This window comes from Hyperoodon ampullatus (assembly GCF_949752795.1).
Source record: "Hyperoodon ampullatus genome assembly, chromosome: 12".
In the NCBI taxonomy this organism is placed as follows: domain Eukaryota; kingdom Metazoa; phylum Chordata; class Mammalia; order Artiodactyla; family Ziphiidae; genus Hyperoodon; species Hyperoodon ampullatus.
The window spans coordinates 74635689-74654045 of NC_136925.1; the positions used below are offsets into that span (position 1 = coordinate 74635689).

An 18357-nucleotide genomic window follows, 5' to 3' on the forward strand; every position below is an offset into this window, starting at 1 on the left:
AGATGTTTGTGGAGGGCCTACTGATTGGAAGTTACTATCCTAGACATCAGGGAAGGAGGAAAGAGGTGGCAAATAGATAAATTTGTAAATATTTAGGAAGTTGGAGCAAAGCCAGGGATTATTAATGCATACCCATTCATAATTTATTTTACCAGTTTATCTGTTTTATAAAAACTACCACTTAAAATGAGCAGTACAAGTGAATGTCAAGTTCAGATCAAGATCATTGGACATGAATTTGGCTTTTTTCTTTTTCTTTAAAGATTACACTGCTCCCCAAAATTGAGCAGGAAAACAGCAGGAAGTTCCTTTCCGGCTGTCACAGTATAAATAGAAGGTATACAGTGGAGCTGCCTTATCAGGGCAGGTTTTAGTTTTTATATTAAACCCAAAAGTTGTGTTAACTGAGATGTTCTTTTTATTTATTTACTTGTACACATAGGTGAAAGAGATTAATTGTAGCAAGAGTCCCAAGAGAATTTTGGTCTTGGGATTTCTAGCTCCATGAGCTGAAGCACAGTATTTATCCAGTGTGGGGCTGTGAGACACATACCAGGTGGTGATGGTCCCCCTCGTAGGCGCACGTTGGACAGTTTTGTGCATGTCGAGGCCGGCGAGGGAGTGTCATCTTCTCGGGGGCTGGCGAGGCTGAGGTTGGGGCATGGGAAGTGCAGGATACCGGGAGCTGGTCATGGTGGTGCTGGGATGCTCCAGGCTCTGGCACCTGAGGGTAAGGAGGGGAAACAAGTCGCCTGACTGGGACTCACTCACACTGCCAGCCCCTGCGCCCCTGCTCTGCCTTCTGTTTGAGTCACCCTGTCATGTGCGGTTGTAGTTTTCCCATAGGAAATAAGACCACAACTACACAGTTCACAAAGTCAGCCTGGCACTTGCTTGAAATTTCCACAACACTTTCAAATAAACATTAGACAGGGGGCTTCCCTGGTGGCGCAGTGGTTAAGAACCTGCCTGCCAATACAGGGGACACGGGTTCAAGCCCTGGTCCGGGAAGATCCCACATGCCGCGGAGCAACTAAGCCCGTGTGCCACAACTACTGAGCCTGCGCTCTAGAGCCCATGAGCCACAACTGCTGAGCCCACAAGCCACAACTACTGAAGGCCGCGCACCTAGAGCCCTGCTCTGCAACAAGAGAAGCCACCGCAATGAGAAGCCCGCATGCCGCAACGAAGAGTAGCCCCCACTCGCCTCAACGAGAGAAAGCCCGCGTGCAGCAACAAAGACCCAAGGCAGCCAAAAATAAGTATAAATAAAATAAATATATGTATTTTAAAAAAGAAAACATTAGACAGGAAGGCAGTTTAGTTGTTGATAAAAATGTATATTTCCTTATGCCCCAAAGAATTGAAGTCTGGAAGAGAAATATTTGTCCGTTCCCCCCCACACACTTTTAGCATAGCAGCATTATTCACAGTAGCAAAAAGGTGGAAACAACCCGTGTCCATCAGTGGACGAATGGATTTTTTTTAATGTGGTATGTCCATACAGTGAAATATTATTCAGCCTTTAAAAGGAAAGAAATTTGTAACATGCTACATCATGGTTGAACCTTGAGGTTCATGCTAAATAAGATAAGCCAGATGCAAAAAGATACAGACTGTATGATTCCACTTATATCAGGTACCCTGAGTAGGCAGATTCATAGAGACAGAAAGTAGAAAGACGGTAGCAAGGGGCTGAGGGGAGGACAGAATGGGGAGTTAGTGTTTCCCGGGTACAGTTTTAGTTCTGCAAAATGAAAAGGGTTCTGAAGGTTGGCACCACAACAACAGGAATGTGCGTAACAGTACAGAACTGTACGCTTCAAAATGATTAAGATGGTAAATCTTCTGTTACGTGTATTTTACCACAATTTAAGATTAAATATATGTATTCCTTGAAAAATTTTTCGTGTTTAAAAACTAAAAATAAGTCAGTTAAATACCCACTCACACTACTTCCTTCATTGTCATCCATTTACTATTACCTTGTTCACGTGTGAGTTTTTTTCAATTATTATCTTATAGAAAAGTCACGCTCACTTTTCCTTTCCAGATCCATCTAGAGTTCAGTAAATAGTGCATTCTGTTCATTAAATGTGTCATGAGTAGTACTAATCTGTTTTGTTGTTGTTTTGTTTCACTTCCAGGGAAAACATAAGTCTTTAGTTAGCCCTATTGCCCTCACACCATCATAATAATATTACATAAGGTTTGTGCAGCGTGATATTTGTAACACACTGCATGGCTTCAGTGCTTGGAGTGAAATGAGTACAGCAGCATATTCACCTCTCCCGCTAGGAATAAGGTTGCATGATTCAGTCAGATTTAAGGGGCTGCATTCTTCCTTAGCCCTCCTGTCCCACAGCAGCCCACAAACCCCCCACCTGAGCTGCTCTAGAGGGCTGGAGGAGCCCAGGTGAGCCAGGTTGCATGAGACCTATCACACTGCTTGGGTGACACCATATTCTGTGAGCTGCCTTCCCCTGAAAAAGCGTAACTGTCACATCACATGGAATCCTTGCTTTGTCAACAGGAAGGTCAGAAAATATTTATTCATTTATTCAACTGTATATTGAGAGCCTACTCTGTAGTCCAGGGGCTGTACTGTATCCCACCTCTACGTGAACAAGAGGTGGTCCTTGACCTCAAAGAGTTTATAGGCTATTCTCAATTCTTCAGCTAATGAACATGGAATCTTTCACATTAGAAGTTACACTCGAGGTTTTCTCTAGCCCAGACTCAACTTTGCACTCATGCGGTAATTCTCCTGCAGCAACCCTGGAGCCATACTCGGCTTACCCTGAACTCTGCCAGAGTAAAACAGCTCTGGTTATTATAGCTTTTCCTTAAACATTTCCTTCTAATTTCTGTCCTTGCTTCACCTTCTGCCTTCCTGGAAAATAACGATCATTTCTTTCTAGAGTTGTCCCTTCTAGAGGTGGAGATTCTTCTTTTTTTTTTTTTTAAAGAATCAACTTTATTTATTTTTGGTTGTGTTGGGTCTTCATTGCTGTGCGTGGGCTTTCTCCAGTTGCGGTGAGCAGGAGCTACTCTTGTGGTGCGCAGGCTTCTCATTGTGGTGGCTTCTCTTGTTGCGGAGCGTGGGCTCTAGGCGCACGGGCTTCAGTAGTTGTGGCACCCGGGCTCAGTAGTTTCGGCTCGCGGGCTCTAGAGCACAGGCTCAGTAGTTGTGGTTCGCAGGCTCAGTAGTTGTGGTGCACAGGCTTACTTGCTCCGCAGCATGTGGGATCTTCCTGGACCAGGGATTGAACTGGTGTCCCCTGCATTGGCAGGAGGATTCTTAACCACTGCGCCACCAGGGAAGTCCTGAAGTGGAGATTCTTCTCTGATTTCTCTTATGACATGGTTTACAAAAGGCCCCTTACCACCTGGTAGATTTCAGCATCAGAGTTTGATCCTGGCACTGTTACCATCCGAGGTCCATCAGTGCATCCCAACAGGGCGTGGGCTTTGCTAGCAGCCACTCATTGCCAGGCCCTGCTGAACCTCTGGTGCCATGTTAACACCCAGGTCAGAGCATTACAGGGCTATCGGATGGCAAAGAAGAGAACGCCCACGTGTGATTGAGGACGGTCAGTACAGGCTTCCTGGAGATGCTGGCCTTTGAGATAGATCTTAGAGCGCTCAGGGAGTTTTAGCAGAGGTGATCTTGAGTTTTTCTTACTTAGGTACATTTTAAGAAGGTTAGACTTGCAGTAGAGTGGGGGTGGGTGTTAGAAGTGAAGAAACCAGTTAGGAAGCTTTCATGGTAGGCGAGACCTTTTAACATCTCAACCAAGAGCACTTTGAAGGGTCATCTTCCCCACATCCTCACCCACACTTGAAATTCTCATATTTTCAGTTTTGCTGATCTCACGGTTGTAAATTGTTTTTTCATTATTTTAACTTGCCTTTCCTTGATCACTAATGAGATTGGGCATTTTTTCATATTGTTATTAGTCACTCTTTTGCCTAGTATTAAATATTTGTTTGTCTTTTTCTGAATTTGTGGGAGTTTTATGCATTCTAGTAACTAATCTTTTAAATATTTGCAAGCATCTTCTCCCAAACTGTTCCTTATGCTTTATCCTTATTTCTGATGTCTTTTTTTTTTAATACAAGAAACTTTAAATTTTGATGTCAGGTCTATAAATCATTTCCTTTAAGGCGGAGTCTGTTGTTACCTTGTTTAAGAAATCCTTCCGTACCTCAGGATAATAAAGAGAGTTCCCCAATTTTTTTCCCCAATATGTAGAGTTTTGATTTTGAAGATTTTGCCTTTGTTCCATATTGGACTTATTTAGGGGCCTGGTGTGAGGCAGGAATTTAATTTTATTTCTCCAGCCAAAAGTCAGTTGAATAGTCAGTCCTTTCCCTGTTTTGTGCCATGTCTACTATATACTGTCCCACACCTGCTGAGGTGTCCTTCTGTGTTCTTTGTTATCTTCCCTTGATTAATCATCTCGTCCTGTGCAGATACCACATGGAATTAATCAGCATAGTTTTGTAGTATGATTGATACCTGGTATGGCAGGTCCCTTATCTTTGTTCTTTTGGTTTTATTTATTTTTGAAGTTATCTTACCTATTTATGCCATTACTCTTCATTATGAATTTTAAAATTGGTTGACCAAGTAACCTAAGTGCTCTTGGGATTTTTATTGGAATTGGATTGAACTAATAGATTAAGTTTGAGAGACCAACCTCTATTCAGTGTTGAGTCTCCTCATCCATGAACAAAGTATTTCTCTCTGTTGATTCTGATCCTCTTTTATGTCCTTCAGCGAAAGATCATAATGACTTGCACCTTCATTTCTTTTTTATTTGTTGAAACATCCAATATTTCAGTTCCAGACCACAGAGCAACTCTACAGTAATAAAAACTGTAGTAATAAAAAATACATTTTAAAGTAGTTTGGGGTACTATCAGATTGGCAGAGCAGAGCTAGCTTTTATTTTCTCCTGTTAGGTAATTCTCCTCCTGTATATATCAGCAGTAATTCATGCAAACGTACCACTTGCCACTGCCCAGCAAAGTCCTTGAGGTGGGCCATGAGAGGCTTCCACCCCTTGGCTGACGTCCATTCCATCAGCACTCGGTCCAGCGGCCCTTCACTGAACAGTACATCCACCAACCGTCTTCGTTATACCTATGTGTTTTCTACCCACAGTGAAATTAGGAACAATTTTGTCAAATGCTTTGCTTGAATTAAGAAGCACTTTATCCAGGGCACATTCCTTTCCTAATGACCCATCCTTGTTTCTGAAGGCCACTTTTAGTATTTTACTAGCAACCTATATCCAAGTGTTGCATCCAACATTGTGGAAGATTTTTCCATCTCCTCCCCACACACTTATTTGCCCATATCTAGTCTTCTCAGATTTTTCCCATTCTCCTTGTTGTCTCATAATTTGCTAAAGTGACACTAGGTTCAACCTCTGGTTTTCCAATAAAGTGTTTGATCACATTAGCATTTATATTAAAATCTCAACCCATTCCTGCTCACCAAAAAAAAAAAAAAAAAAAAAAAACCAATTTGTTCTTTAGAACTCCTACATTTCTGTCATATAACCCAAGTTGAGACCCACTTAAACACCAGCACTATTTAGTTAGGAGACTTATGTTCTGACTTAAAAGGTCACTAAAAAGCATAGTATAAACTACATTTTTTAAAAGGATGCAGTGGATAAGAATGATTTAACTAGGGGCTTCCCTGGTGGCGCAGTGGTTGAGAGTCTGCCTGCAAATGCAGGGGACACGGGTTCGAGCCCTGGTCTGGGAAGATCCCACATGCCGCAGAGCAACTAAGCCCGTGAGCCACAATTACTGAGCCTGCGAGTCTGGAGCCTGTGCTCCGCATCAAGAGAGGCCGCGATAGCGAGAGGCCCGCGCACCGCAATGAAGAGTGGCCCCCGCTTGCCACAACGAGAGAAAGCCCTCGCACAGAAACGAAGACCAAACACAGCCATAAATAAATAAATAAAAATTAAGAAAAAAAGAATGATTTAACTAGATAAGCAGCCTCTGAACTGGCTGAGCATCTAAGGCTTCTTACTTGCTAGTTGATCTCCGATATGAAAATTTCAGGACGTTAAGGATGATAGAAGAGAAAAGTGTTTGCTTCAAATACTACAGCTGATGAGGAGGGAATCTGGTCGTGAATTTTAAGCAATTACAGAAGATCTCACTAAGCTCTCCCTTAATTCTTTAACCAGATTGAAGTTAACGATTTTGTTGTCATTTGTGTTTTCCCAGCTTCCAATTGTGGAAAAGATAAGAACCATCGCCCAGGCTGTCTATGGAGCCGAAGATATTGAACTCTCTCCGGAGGCACAATCCAAAATATATCGTTACACGGAACAGGTAAAAGTTGTGCATTTAGGGGGGAAAATCCAGTTTAGGCTTTTGAAATTATTCACCTTGACTGGAGAGCTGGTGTATGTTCCACCAGCTGAACTTGACTTAATCTACTCTGTGGTCTACAAAAATTGAATTAATGTCCTTGGGTAGGACGTTAAGTGTAATTATGGTGAGAGTACACACATCATTGACTTTTATGGTTATAAGTTTGTCTAATAACAGGTGGTGTCCATGTTTATCTGTGTGTGTGATCTTTAGCCCCTGCTAGTCAGCCAGAAACACTGAAACTGTTCTTGGATGTGCAGCAGTGGAGTCGAGAGTTAAATAATCTGTGGTGCTTCCTCCTACTGTCTTAAAAATGGTAGCATGGTGCCAGGTTAGTCAAAGAGGACTGCAGCACATAAAGTTGGGGGTGCTTGGTATTCTTTCTTATACAAGTGCTTCATTGGCTTGGGGCTGAGATTGTCCACAATGGCCGAAGGCTCCATCACCTTCTGCTGTGCACATGGCCAAGATTCAGCAGCGAGAATCTAGTCTTGTACTGGTTATGTCAAATAGGCTCCACTGCAGCGTGTTCGGCCACCTTAACCAAAGGGGCCTTGTGCCTCAAACCCCCCCTCCCGTTTGCTGTGATCAGATAGAAGTCAGAGCTCTTCAAGAGCTTGCTGGCAGGGCTTCCCTGGTGGCGCAGTGGTTGAGAGTCCACCTGCCGATGCAGGGGACACAGGTTCGTGCCCCAGTCCAGGAAGATCCCACATGCCACAGAGCGGCTGGGCCCGTGAGCCATGGCCGCTGAGCCTGCACGTCCGGAGCCTGTGCCCCGCAATGGGAGAGGCCACAACAGGGAGAGGCCGCGTACCGCAAAAAAAAAAAAAAAAAAAAAGAGCTTGCTGGCAAAAGAGCTTCATGATGAGTATCACTGATCTATTTTTTTAATCCCCCAACTCCTAAATTCTATTTTTAAAGCATATTTAATATTTTGTCCTATGCTACCAGCACTAGCCAGAGTATTTTCCCAGGTTTGGTAAGATAGTCAGCAATTCATTTCTTCTTAGGATTTTCCAAGAGCTTAGAATGCTCTTGGCTTGTGCTTTTTAATAAATGATCCTCAAACATTGCTGTACCCACTGGCATTGTTCTGCCGTGAAACTTTCACTCATGTGCAATGAAGTGAGTAAAATAAGGTCATTTTCATGAGATTTTTTTTTTTAATAAGTTTTTAGTAATGCTATTTAAGGACTATCATTGATTCTAATATTAGGTCCTTCCTGATGTTTTCTCAGGCTTAAAATCTTCTTTCTTTTATGAAGTAATATGGTGATGGTATATAGCATATTGGGTTCTTAAAAAATATATTCTTACTGGCAGACTTTTAAATTGGCAAACCCATATCAGTTCATAAAAATTATTTCAATATTTGATTGATCTCTGAAACCCAAAATTCTGGGCACCATTTCTGTAGGGCAATTGTGATCGCCACCCAGCACATTTCTGATCCGTATCTAAGAGTAAAGGGAACACCCCACCCCCAACCCCAGTTGATAGTACTCTGAAATCTTCCAAATAGTTCTAGGTCGAATCATAAGAAATTCTGTGTGGGTTACCTCTGAAGATTGCATTCCTTTTATCTCTGTCTGTCCACCGAGGGAATGTTCCTTAAAAGTTACGCGTCAAGTATGTGGTTGCAGTTAATTAGCAACGTCTCTAAGGAGGCACTGTGTACCCTTAATCGGGACCAGGCAGCAAGGACACTGTCCTTTTTGTGAGACCCCACATGTGACTTCCTCCCCTTTCACCTTTGGAACTCTGGGTCAGGCATCGCCTTTGGTCCTTAAAAATAAGAGGCTTAAATAGTGACCTCATCTTAGTTCCTATAATGTAATCGCAGATCAGATAGCCATGATTCATAAAACAACACAAAGAGGCTCTTTGCTTCCTGACAGCCTCTAAGAATGAGTGAACTACGGGACTAAAAGCCTTGTTACAGAGCCTTTCTCCAGATTACCTTTCTGACTGCCGGATATTAATATCCTTAGAAAGTGGTTTCTACAGCTGCTGCTGCTGCCGCCTCTTTGCCTGCAAATAACCACCTTTTCTTCAAAGACACACATAATGCTGCCTTTCTGTAACAGGAATTACCCAAAATAAGTAATAGACACCCTCAACTTGCCAGGTGATGATCTCGTGCAGATGAGTTTTTGTCCCATCTTCTTGTTCAGTGAACAAGCAGTAACAAGCACTGTTGTGTGTGTGGATCTGAGTCGTGGGGATTCTGTGGAGTGCGGGTCACACACGAACAGGAGATGAACGTTTATGCTCAAAGAACACCTTTCCTTTCCTTTCTTACAGGGTTTTGGAAATTTGCCCATCTGCATGGCTAAGACCCACCTCTCCCTGTCTCACCAATCTGACAGGAAAGGCGTACCCAAGGATTTCATTCTACCCATTAGTGACGTACGGGCCAGCATAGGCGCTGGGTTCATTTACCCATTGGTTGGAACGGTGAGTGTGTCACATTCTCCAGAAACCTTCCCCAGTCTGTGTTGTCACCATGCCTGAAATCCTTATGCTCTGGGAACGCCTTCCAGATCGGGTATTGGGAAGTAATTAATAGTATTTGCTCTTTTCCTAAATACTCTCTTCCACCATGAAAAATGCACCTGCCATCAGGGTGTGGATTTTTCTTTTCTTTAGATCACATGGTCAGGATCCCTTGAGTCATAAAGTCGATTCCCCCCCTCATAGAACACGGAACAGAATAATTTGGGAGGAGCCAGTCCGCTGTTGAAATGGTGGGGTGGCTTAGTGTAGGGCTTCTGGATCTTCACATCACTGCACTCAGAATGATAAGACTTCACTGCGGTGGGATAGATGGAGGCCACCACCATGTCCAAGAGACAGGACCAGCCCCCCACCCCAGGGCTGGGGAGATCAGTCTTTCAGCCTTCACCTCTTTGTCAGCACATTAAGGGGGGAGCTCTGCCTAAGAAAATGAGCAAATCACATGAGTTCTCTTTTTTGACATTGTTGTGACGGGACATTGTTGCTATGGGATGGTTATCATTATTTCAAAGCTTCTCTTTGGACGGAGGGGAGATAGCATGGAAGTGAAAGCTTATCAAAGCACTTAAAATCCACGGTGATAGGCTTAATACATAAAATGCTTCATTATAGCCACACAGAGATACGGTGGTTTTCCTTGGTTTGTCTTCTCATCATGGGACGCCCTGGATTAGATTCAGCACAAAAAATCTTGATCATCTCTGTTGCTGTCATTGTTGTTACAAGCTGATCCAAGTCCAAACAGGAAACATAGCAATTTTTAAAATAAGCCATGTGGCTCTGTTGTTTAAGCAGTGGATGGGTAAAAAGTGCATAATGAGTACAGAGTTGCTTGCCTTCATGTTTACACGTTTCGTCTGATATTGGGCAAAGTGTTTTCAATCAGCGTTTTTTGAATTCTTAATGCCTGTGATGCACAGAGATACTAACAGGAGTAGCTGTGAGGATATACTAAGAGGAGCGCTGGGCTGAAGAGCACAGAGGCGTCCAGTAAGTGTGGTGTTGGTGTTGGCATTTGAAATGCTCTCAGGGCACAGGGGAGGCGGTAGCTATTTCTTACCAGGTTGGGGGCAGGGGGTATGTGGAAGAAAAAGAGAATCAACCTCTGAACTGGGGAAACAGTGAATTTTGACTCAAAGGCACAGAAATACATGGTACCCTTCCCAGCGTGGTCCAGTGTGGCTGGAGTTGGACAGGGGTTGAGAGGCTGAGAAATGGGATTAGGGTAGCAACACCAGGCCAAACTGTTAAGGATCTCAGCTGTCATCTTAAAGACCTTGGATTTTATCCCGTGCACACTGGGGAGTTACTGTAAGGTGGGTTTCGTGCCTGGTTTTTATTCTTTCTCTCTTTTTTTTTTTTGTGGCCGCGCCACGTGGCTCGCGGGATCCTAGTTCCCCCACCAGGGATCGAACCTGCGCCCTCAGAAGTGAAAGCACAGGGTCCTCACCACTGGAAAAGAAAAATGTCTGATTTATATTTTAGAAAAATAGCTCTGGTAGCAATGTGGAGAATGTTTAGAGGAAAGGGAACCAGACCCAGGAAGACATCGGCTGAGGCCAGAGGTAATCCAGGTCGGCATGGCAGCCGTAGAAGTAAATATGGGGAGCAGAGACAAATTCGAGGTGTATTTTGAAGGTAGCCACCTGCACGTGGGGCTCGGGGGAAGGGACACGTCTAGCCTGAGTGTAGATGGTGATGCTGTCCGTCGTGGAAGGAACACAGTCAAGAAGACAGATGGGCAGGGCTAGAAATGCGTCTGGCCAGGACGTAGAGAGCTGAAAGGGCTCATAGGATCTGTAAAAAAGGTCTGTGAATCCATGAGAAATACAGACACAACACTCAGAAGAAAGGAACAGGCAGGAAGAAGGCCCCGAGAGCTTTAAGAACATACATGAGGGTGGACACAGGGAAGAAGCAAGGATATGCATGAGAGAAATAAGCAGTAAAGGATGGTACTAGGAAAACAGCCATGTTTCCGGAGCCAGCGGGGTAACAGGAGCCCTCGAGGGTCTGTGCAGAACCATCGTAGGCGGCACGGGGAGACCAGACAGTAACCACAGGAGCTGGCGGCGGAGTTTCCCACTGAGGGAGGCGTAGCGACAGCGCTGGAGGAGAGAGAAGGGTTCAAATAAAACAGGTTCTGAATGGTAATTTTAGAAAAGGTGCAACTGAAGGTAAAAAACAATCAGATCGGTGGTCCAGGGGGCAGAGGGGGGGAGGGGACAGGTTGCAGAGGGGCACCAGCGACCTTTTGTGGGTGATGGAAATACTCGGTATCAGCGGTCCCCAACCTTTCTGGCACCAGGGACCAGTTTCATGGAAGACAGTTTCTCCACGGATGGGGGATGGGGGCGTTTCAGGCCGTAATGCGAGCCATGGGGAGCCATGGGGAGCGGCAGACGAAGCTTCGCTCGCTCCCTTGCCGCTCACCTCCTGCTGTGCGGCCCGGTTCCTAACAGGCCGCGGACTGATACCGTTCCATGGCCTGGGGGTTGGGGACTGCTGCTGTATATTTTAGTTGTGGCGGTGGATCCATGACCCTATACATGTGTCAAAACTCATAGACCTACACGGGGTTTTTTTTGGTTTTTTGGTTTTTTGCGGTACGCGGGCCTCTCACTGTTGTCGCCTCTCCCGCTGCGGAGCACAGGCTCCGGACGCGCAGGCCCAGCGGCCATGGCTCACGGGCCCAGCCGCTCCGCGGCATGTGGGATCCTCCCGGACCGGGGCACGAACCCGTGTCCCCTGCATCGGCAGGCGGACTCCCAACCACTGCGCCACCAGGGAAGCCCAACCTACATGTTTTTAAAGGGTAAAATTTATTTAGTATAATTTAATCCTACCTCAGTTAACAAAAACACGAGGGGAGCTTGCTTTATATTCCTTAGAATGGCCTCCCTGATGGCAGCCCCTCAGGGCCAAAGATCTGGTCTTCAGTCCATGAAGGCCTTTGCTTAGCAGAGCACAGCCGGGTAGTACCCGCCCAGAGGGACCAGGGACAAGCGGCCACGAGGGTCCCAAAGAGCATGGAACAGTGGACACAACTGAGGAGGGAATTCGCCAAGTTCCTAATCTGCCCTGTCTTGTCCTGCACAGATTTGAAATCCCACAGTAGTTCTCCCAACAAATTCATTCATTCATTCAGGGAACACGCACATGGCCCTGTGCTCCATGCCGTGGGGAGCCCCCAGGAAAGCAGCTTTCTCCACTTTAGGCAGCTAGTAAAGGTAGATGGAAGGGAATTAACAAAGACAATGGTTTGGTGTAAAAAATTGTGAGTCAATAAATGATACCTTCTGAGTGTCTGAGCTTTTAAGAGTCATTAAATACCAATCATAATTTTAAATCTGTGGGGCACTAAGCAGATAGATGCTGTGAGTCTCCTCCCACCTCCACTAATGCCCTCCCATCCACAGCCTTGTAAGACCAGTTCTGGAAAGCCAGGGTTCCGTCAGCCACAGCTGTGTGTGTGCCTGACCACTGGTCCATCCCTACCCGCCTCTGCCCCTCCTGGACGCCGGGCTAGCAGTTAGAAAATGAAGGTGTGAGCAGTCCTCGAGGGGTGGCCTCCGGCTGCCTGGGTTCCCTGAGGAGGTCCTGTGCCTCCACCCCCGGGTGGAGCCCTAAGCGGCAGGGCCCCGCGATAAAATCCTCCAAAACAACCACGTGAGGAGCGAGGAAGGAAGAAGTTCCTGGAGGTCAGGAAGCATCACGTGGAGGCGGTGACCTGCGGTCTGCGTTCTGTGACAGAGCAGGAAGCCGCTGGTGTCCGGGGCAAACGCACCGCAGGAGGCCAGGATCGCCTAATAAGGGCTGGTATTTACTTTTACTTGACCCCATCCACGGCCCTGCCACAGTCTGTGAGAATGCTTCTAAGATTCATCATCCGTGTGGGAGACACAGTTGTAGTAATTTCCTGCTGAGATGACCGAGGCAAAGGGGGATGGGGACACTGGGGGGGACTGGCTCCTGCAGGTGGGAAAATTCTAGCCTGATGAATCACCCTGACTCAACACGGGCTTATTTGAGTGCCTCTGAAGCACACATCCGTCTCTCCCCTCCAGAAAAAAGCCCAAACTGAGACCTCAAAATCAGAAAGCCCCTCAGTTATTCTGCATTGCTTGTTCATTCATTCATGCATTCATTTATAGCTGTCGGGTGGGAGGTGCTGTAAACCACATGGAGGTGAACAAGCTCCAGTCCTCTCCTGAGGGGCCTTACGGCAGATGCTGGCAAATAAAATCATACACGTGCAGAACACCGCGGGCTTTATAGCGAAGGAGAAATCCCTTCTTGTGTGTCCTCAGGGGAGGCCCGTCCTCCTGGCTACCTAGTAGGTCTAAAAGTGGAGGATCTCAACACAAGTGTGTCCCTCCTCAAGCAATAAACATCTCCAGCTTCGCTGACTTTGGGAGATCGCACGGTGAAGTGCTGGAGAGTTCGTTTTTTTCCCCTCCAGATTTAGTTTTCTAAATATTTACTTTCACCTTCCATCCTTACTTATAGGCCAAAGTTTTCTACCACTGAATGATTTCATCATGTTTTATTTAGTTACTGCTTTCATTGGAGTTGATCACCAATTTGTGACCTCCAGTTGGTGTAGACACTTTACCAGTACATTTCACTTCCTGGTGCTGTTTTTATAGAAGCACCCAGTCGTACATGGGTTCCTCAGCTAGGGCCATCTAAGACCTTTGCCCTATCCTTACGTGCGCTGGCAGTGTTTTCTATCTCATTTTTCCTTCCTAAAACATCTTCATTCCTACTAAGCTCCGTGTGTATCCTCGCCTCTCTTTAATGACGTTATTCTTGTAAATCCTTTCATCATATTATTGAAAGCTACAAAAGAGTATAAAATCCTTGACCAACACACCACCACTTAGTACATCTCCTTGTAAGAAATAGTTTAGCAAATCCAGATCTTTGATGTGGGGAGAAAAGAGCAGACTGTTTTTAAGATTTTCCAACCCTATATTCTACAGATTACCCTGTTAAGTTTCCAAAAATTCTTTCAAAGCTTATGGTTTAGAGTGCTCAATAAATCTCATAACTTACAAAACTTCTCCAAAACAATCTCATTCCCCACCCCTTCCCCAATTTAGTAGGTGGTCTTTCTCTGCTGGTCCCATTGCTTTGATATTGTCTTTAGGGTTTTATAATTTATCAGGGCTGTTTAATCATTTGACATAAATTTCATGACATAAAAACATTTAATATGTAAGCAAAGTTTATGAAATTATATTATTGGGAAGTAAATTACATTCCATATAGAAAAGACTAAAAAGACACCAAAATGTTAACAGGGGGCTGTGATATTATGAACAGCTTCTTTTCTTTTCTGCTTATTTCAAATTACTGCATCAAGTATACGTCACTTTCATAACATGAAAATACAATAAACAGAGAAATGGTACACTGAAAGTACTCGGGGTAATGTTTAGCCAGGGCCAGTTAGTTGCAAGGGAGTCAGAGTACACGTATGGCAGGCGGAATTAGGCTGGTAGCATCATCTTGCCCTTCCTGGCTGTCTTGTAGTGTTTTAACACCTGAAAATTGGGACACCAAAGAATGGACACAAGAGCTGGAATGTTCCTCTAAGAAGTGTATTCCCGAGTATGGTCTGTCGAGTCTTGTCAGATGTTTGCTGGCCCCGAATTCTGCTAAGGAAATGCAAGATCGTTTCTTCCATGTTAATTTGTTTTCTTGTGGGGCTTCCTCACACAGTGACATGTTGTCAGAACAGTTGGCTTGGAGAGGTATCCAACCAAGTGTGAATTCCTAGCAGAAGTCCATTTGAAGGTCGTTTTTGGTGTATCGGACTATTTTCCTTTGATATCACATTGAGGCAATAAGATTGGCTCCTTAGAAGAACTTAGAAGTCTTCTTGAATATGAAGTCTTCTCTACTGACAAACTTAGGACACAAAATTAGGACCTAATGGTTATGGGTTTTTTTTTACATCTTTATTGGAGTATAATTGCTTTACAATGGTGTGTTAGTTTCTGCTTTATAACAAAGTGAATCAGTTATACATATACATATGTTCCCATATCTCTTCCCTCTTGCATCTCCCTCCCTCCCACCCTCCCTATCCCACCCCTCTAGGTGGTCACAAAGCACCGAGCTGATCTCCCTGTGCTATGCGGCTGCTTCCCTCTAGCTATCTACCTTACGTTTGGTAGTGTATATATGTCCATGCCTCTCTCTCGCTTTGTCACAGCTTACACTTCCCCCTTCCCATATCCTCAAGTCCATTCTCTAGTAGGTCTGTGTCTTTATTCCCGTCTTACCCCTAGGTTCTTCATGACATTTTTTTTCTTAAATTCCATATATATGTGTTAGCATACGGTATTTGTCTTTCTCTTTCTGACTTACTTCACTCTGTATGACAGATTCTAGGTCTATCCACCTCATTACAAATAGCTCAATTTCATTTCTTTTTATGGCTGAGTAATATTCCATTGTATATGTGTGCCACATCTTCTTTATCCATTCATCAGATGATGGACACTTAGGTTGTTTCCATCTCCGGGCTATTGTAAATAGAGCTGCAATGAACATTTTGGTACATGACTCTTTTTGAATTATGGTTTTCTCAGGGTATATGCCCAGTAGTGGGATTGCTGGGTCATATGGTAGTTCTATTTGTAGTTTTTTAAGGAACCTCTATACTGTTCTCCATAGTGGCTGTACCAATTCACATTCCCACCAGCAGTGCAAGAGTGTTCCCTTTTCTCCACACCCTCTCCAGCATTTATTGTTTCTAGATTTTTTCATGATGGCCATTCTGCCTAATGGTTATTAAGGACAAGAATATGAGCTGGAATCTTGGGCTTAAGCCATCGTGCAGTTTAACCTGAAGGGATTAGGACTTCCTACAGGGTTTACATGGTGTTCGGTGCCAGTTAGAGCCTTTCTGGGGGACACAGTGGCTACTTGAAACTGTGGAGAGAATCCTAGTGCTTTGGCCTCACAGACCAATGGGGAGAGAGAAGCATCTAGGCTGGGGGCTGTGAGATGCAGTGCGTCAGAGCTCCCGGTCCGTCTGGAGCAGTGATTCTCACTGGGCAGTTCCCCTGTCCCTTCCTACACCCTTCACTTTGGTCCCTGTGCTGTTTCTGGAACAGACTGTGTGATCCTGGACACTGAATATATGTACATGCCATGATTGGTCTGGGCTGGCCCCATCAGAGCAAGGAAATCTGTCCAAGGAAAGGGGACTGAAAAATCAGCAGTGAAACAAGCAGCTCATTGAACGAGCAAACGGGCCCTGGTGTGGCCTTCATTTCCACTCTGTGACCTGACCTGGCCACATCTCTACCCAGGTGCCCCACTGACAACCTCGCTTGGCTTGACTCTGGAAAGCAGGAAACTGCTGGAGCGTGTTTGGGAAATCAGTGATGTCATCCACAGCGAATGCTGGGTGGAGAGTTACTGGTCTGCGGGGAACGGGGGCCAGTGAAAGAGCAGCTGGGGCCCCACCCAGCCAAGTCACTGCCGTTTTCTTTCTCACATTTCAGTTAAGCTCACTTTGTTTTCCGTTCTCCTCCCTCTCCTGTAAAAGTATGTACTGAATGTTTTGTTTCCGCTGCATCTGATTCAGGTCAGTGATGAAGTTATTCTGCAGCTCAGTGGGGAGACGTGTTCCTCCTGGCACACCGACCCTACTCAGGGACGCAGAGTTATAAACTCGGTCCACTTGGCTAGGCATGAATTCATTCAGACCTTGTAGGTTTCAACCCAGTGCACTACTCCTCACATTTTCCAGAGATTCATGGCCAGGTACACACACTCACTCCTCAAGCTGCCTTTATTTTTTTAAATAAATGTATTTATTTATTTATTTTATTTTTGGCTGCGTTGGGTCTTCGTTGCTGTGCAAGGGCTTTCTCCAGTTGCAGAGAGGGGCTCCTCTTGGTTGCGGTGTGCAGGCTTCTCATTGGGTGGCTTCTCTTGTTGTGGAGCACGGGCTCTCAGCATGCAGGCTTCAGTAGTTGTGGCGCGTGGGCTCAGTAGTTGTGGCTCGCGAGCTCTAGAGCACAGGCTCAGTAGTTGTGGCGCACGGGCTTAGTTGCTCTGTGGCATGTGGGATCTTCCCAGACCAGGGCTCGAACCCGTGTCCCCGGCATTGGCAGGTGGATTCTTCACCACTGCGCCACCAGGGAAGTCCCCCCAAGCTGCCTTTAAATGAGATGGCTAAGCAGTCGTGTTGTAAAGAGCTTCCCGTCCTGTGAGGTCACACAGAAGGTCTGTCGGAAGCTCAGCACTGGGCATATTTCCTGTAAAATCATCCACTCCTGTCTCCTTTCCCTCACTCTCCTCTTGCCTTACTTTCCCCACACACACCACCCACCCCCCGACAAATAAAGAAACTCTTAGCTTATTTTTTAAAAGTCTCTTCAAGTGACCTTCCTAACTCCCATGTTCCCTGGCCCCAGTTAACCCAACACCTGAAATCTCTGTGATTAGTTTGAAATAATCCAGACTCGCTGCACACATTGCCCGCAAGCCTCCCCTCCCCATCTGGCCTCACTTTCTTTGTATCGCTGTGTCCTTTCACCCCATTTGTGTGGGCCTGGTCGGCTTCCTCTTCTCCACCCAGCTTGGGTCTCTCTCCCACTACTCTTCTTATCTCTACATCAGGATTTCCTGCTTTCTCCCAGACGTGCCCTTCCTCTAGGGCAGGTATCCTTTGCTTCCTCTTATCCTGACGTGGCTGCAGCAAGTGGCCCAGTTGCTTTGTGACCGTGCCCGCTTCCCGGTGTCCAGAGGAGAGGCAGACGTGTGTCTGTCCAGCAGGAGAGAACTCGTCCCTGCCTTTTCAGTATGGCATGTTTCAGCGAAAGGAAAGTGACCAGCAGCATTCTCGATTTCCAGAAACTGTTTATCAGATTGATGAGACACAGGAAGCTTTGTGACTCAGGAAAATGTTTGCCCCTCTACCACATACTGTTATCTAGGTCTAGTCCATTTGTATCAATGACCTTTTCTCCTGGAGTTTGATGCTAATGTTGTGGTTTTTTTAAATAATTTGGTTTTAAATTTTTTATTTATTTTTATTTTTGGCTACGTTGGGTCTTCGTTGCTGTGCGCGAGTTTTCTGTAGTTGCGGCGAGTGGGGGCTACTCTTCGTCGCAGTGCAAGGGCTTCTCATCGCTGTGGCTTCTCTTGTTGCGGAGCACGGGCTCTAGGCACGCAGGCTTCAATAGTTGTGGCATGTGGGCTCAGTAGTTGTGGCTCGCGGGCTCTAGAGCGCAAGCTCAGTAGTTGTGGCGCATGGGCTTAGTTGCTCTGTGGCATGTGGGATCTTGCCAGACCAGGGCTCGAACCCGTGTCCCCTGCACTGGCAGGCGGATTCTCAACCACTGCACCACCAGGGAAGCCCAATGCTAATATATTTTTAGCATAAATATAAAATTACTTCAAATGAAA

General features: G+C 45.5%; 1 protein-coding gene across 1 annotated transcript in view; it reads left to right on the top strand.

Annotated features, from left to right (window-relative positions):
• The window catches only part of MTHFD1L (methylenetetrahydrofolate dehydrogenase (NADP+ dependent) 1 like), a gene marked incomplete at its 5' end in the record, with an annotated part of 194017 nt that overhangs the window by 133300 nt on the left and 42360 nt on the right, over positions 1 to 18357 (top strand). The window contains 2 exons of the mRNA XM_079716853.1: positions 6256 to 6363; positions 8710 to 8862. Of these exons, the coding sequence (XP_079572979.1) occupies positions 6256 to 6363; positions 8710 to 8862 (261 nt within the window). The remainder of the gene's footprint in view (positions 1 to 6255; positions 6364 to 8709; positions 8863 to 18357) is intronic.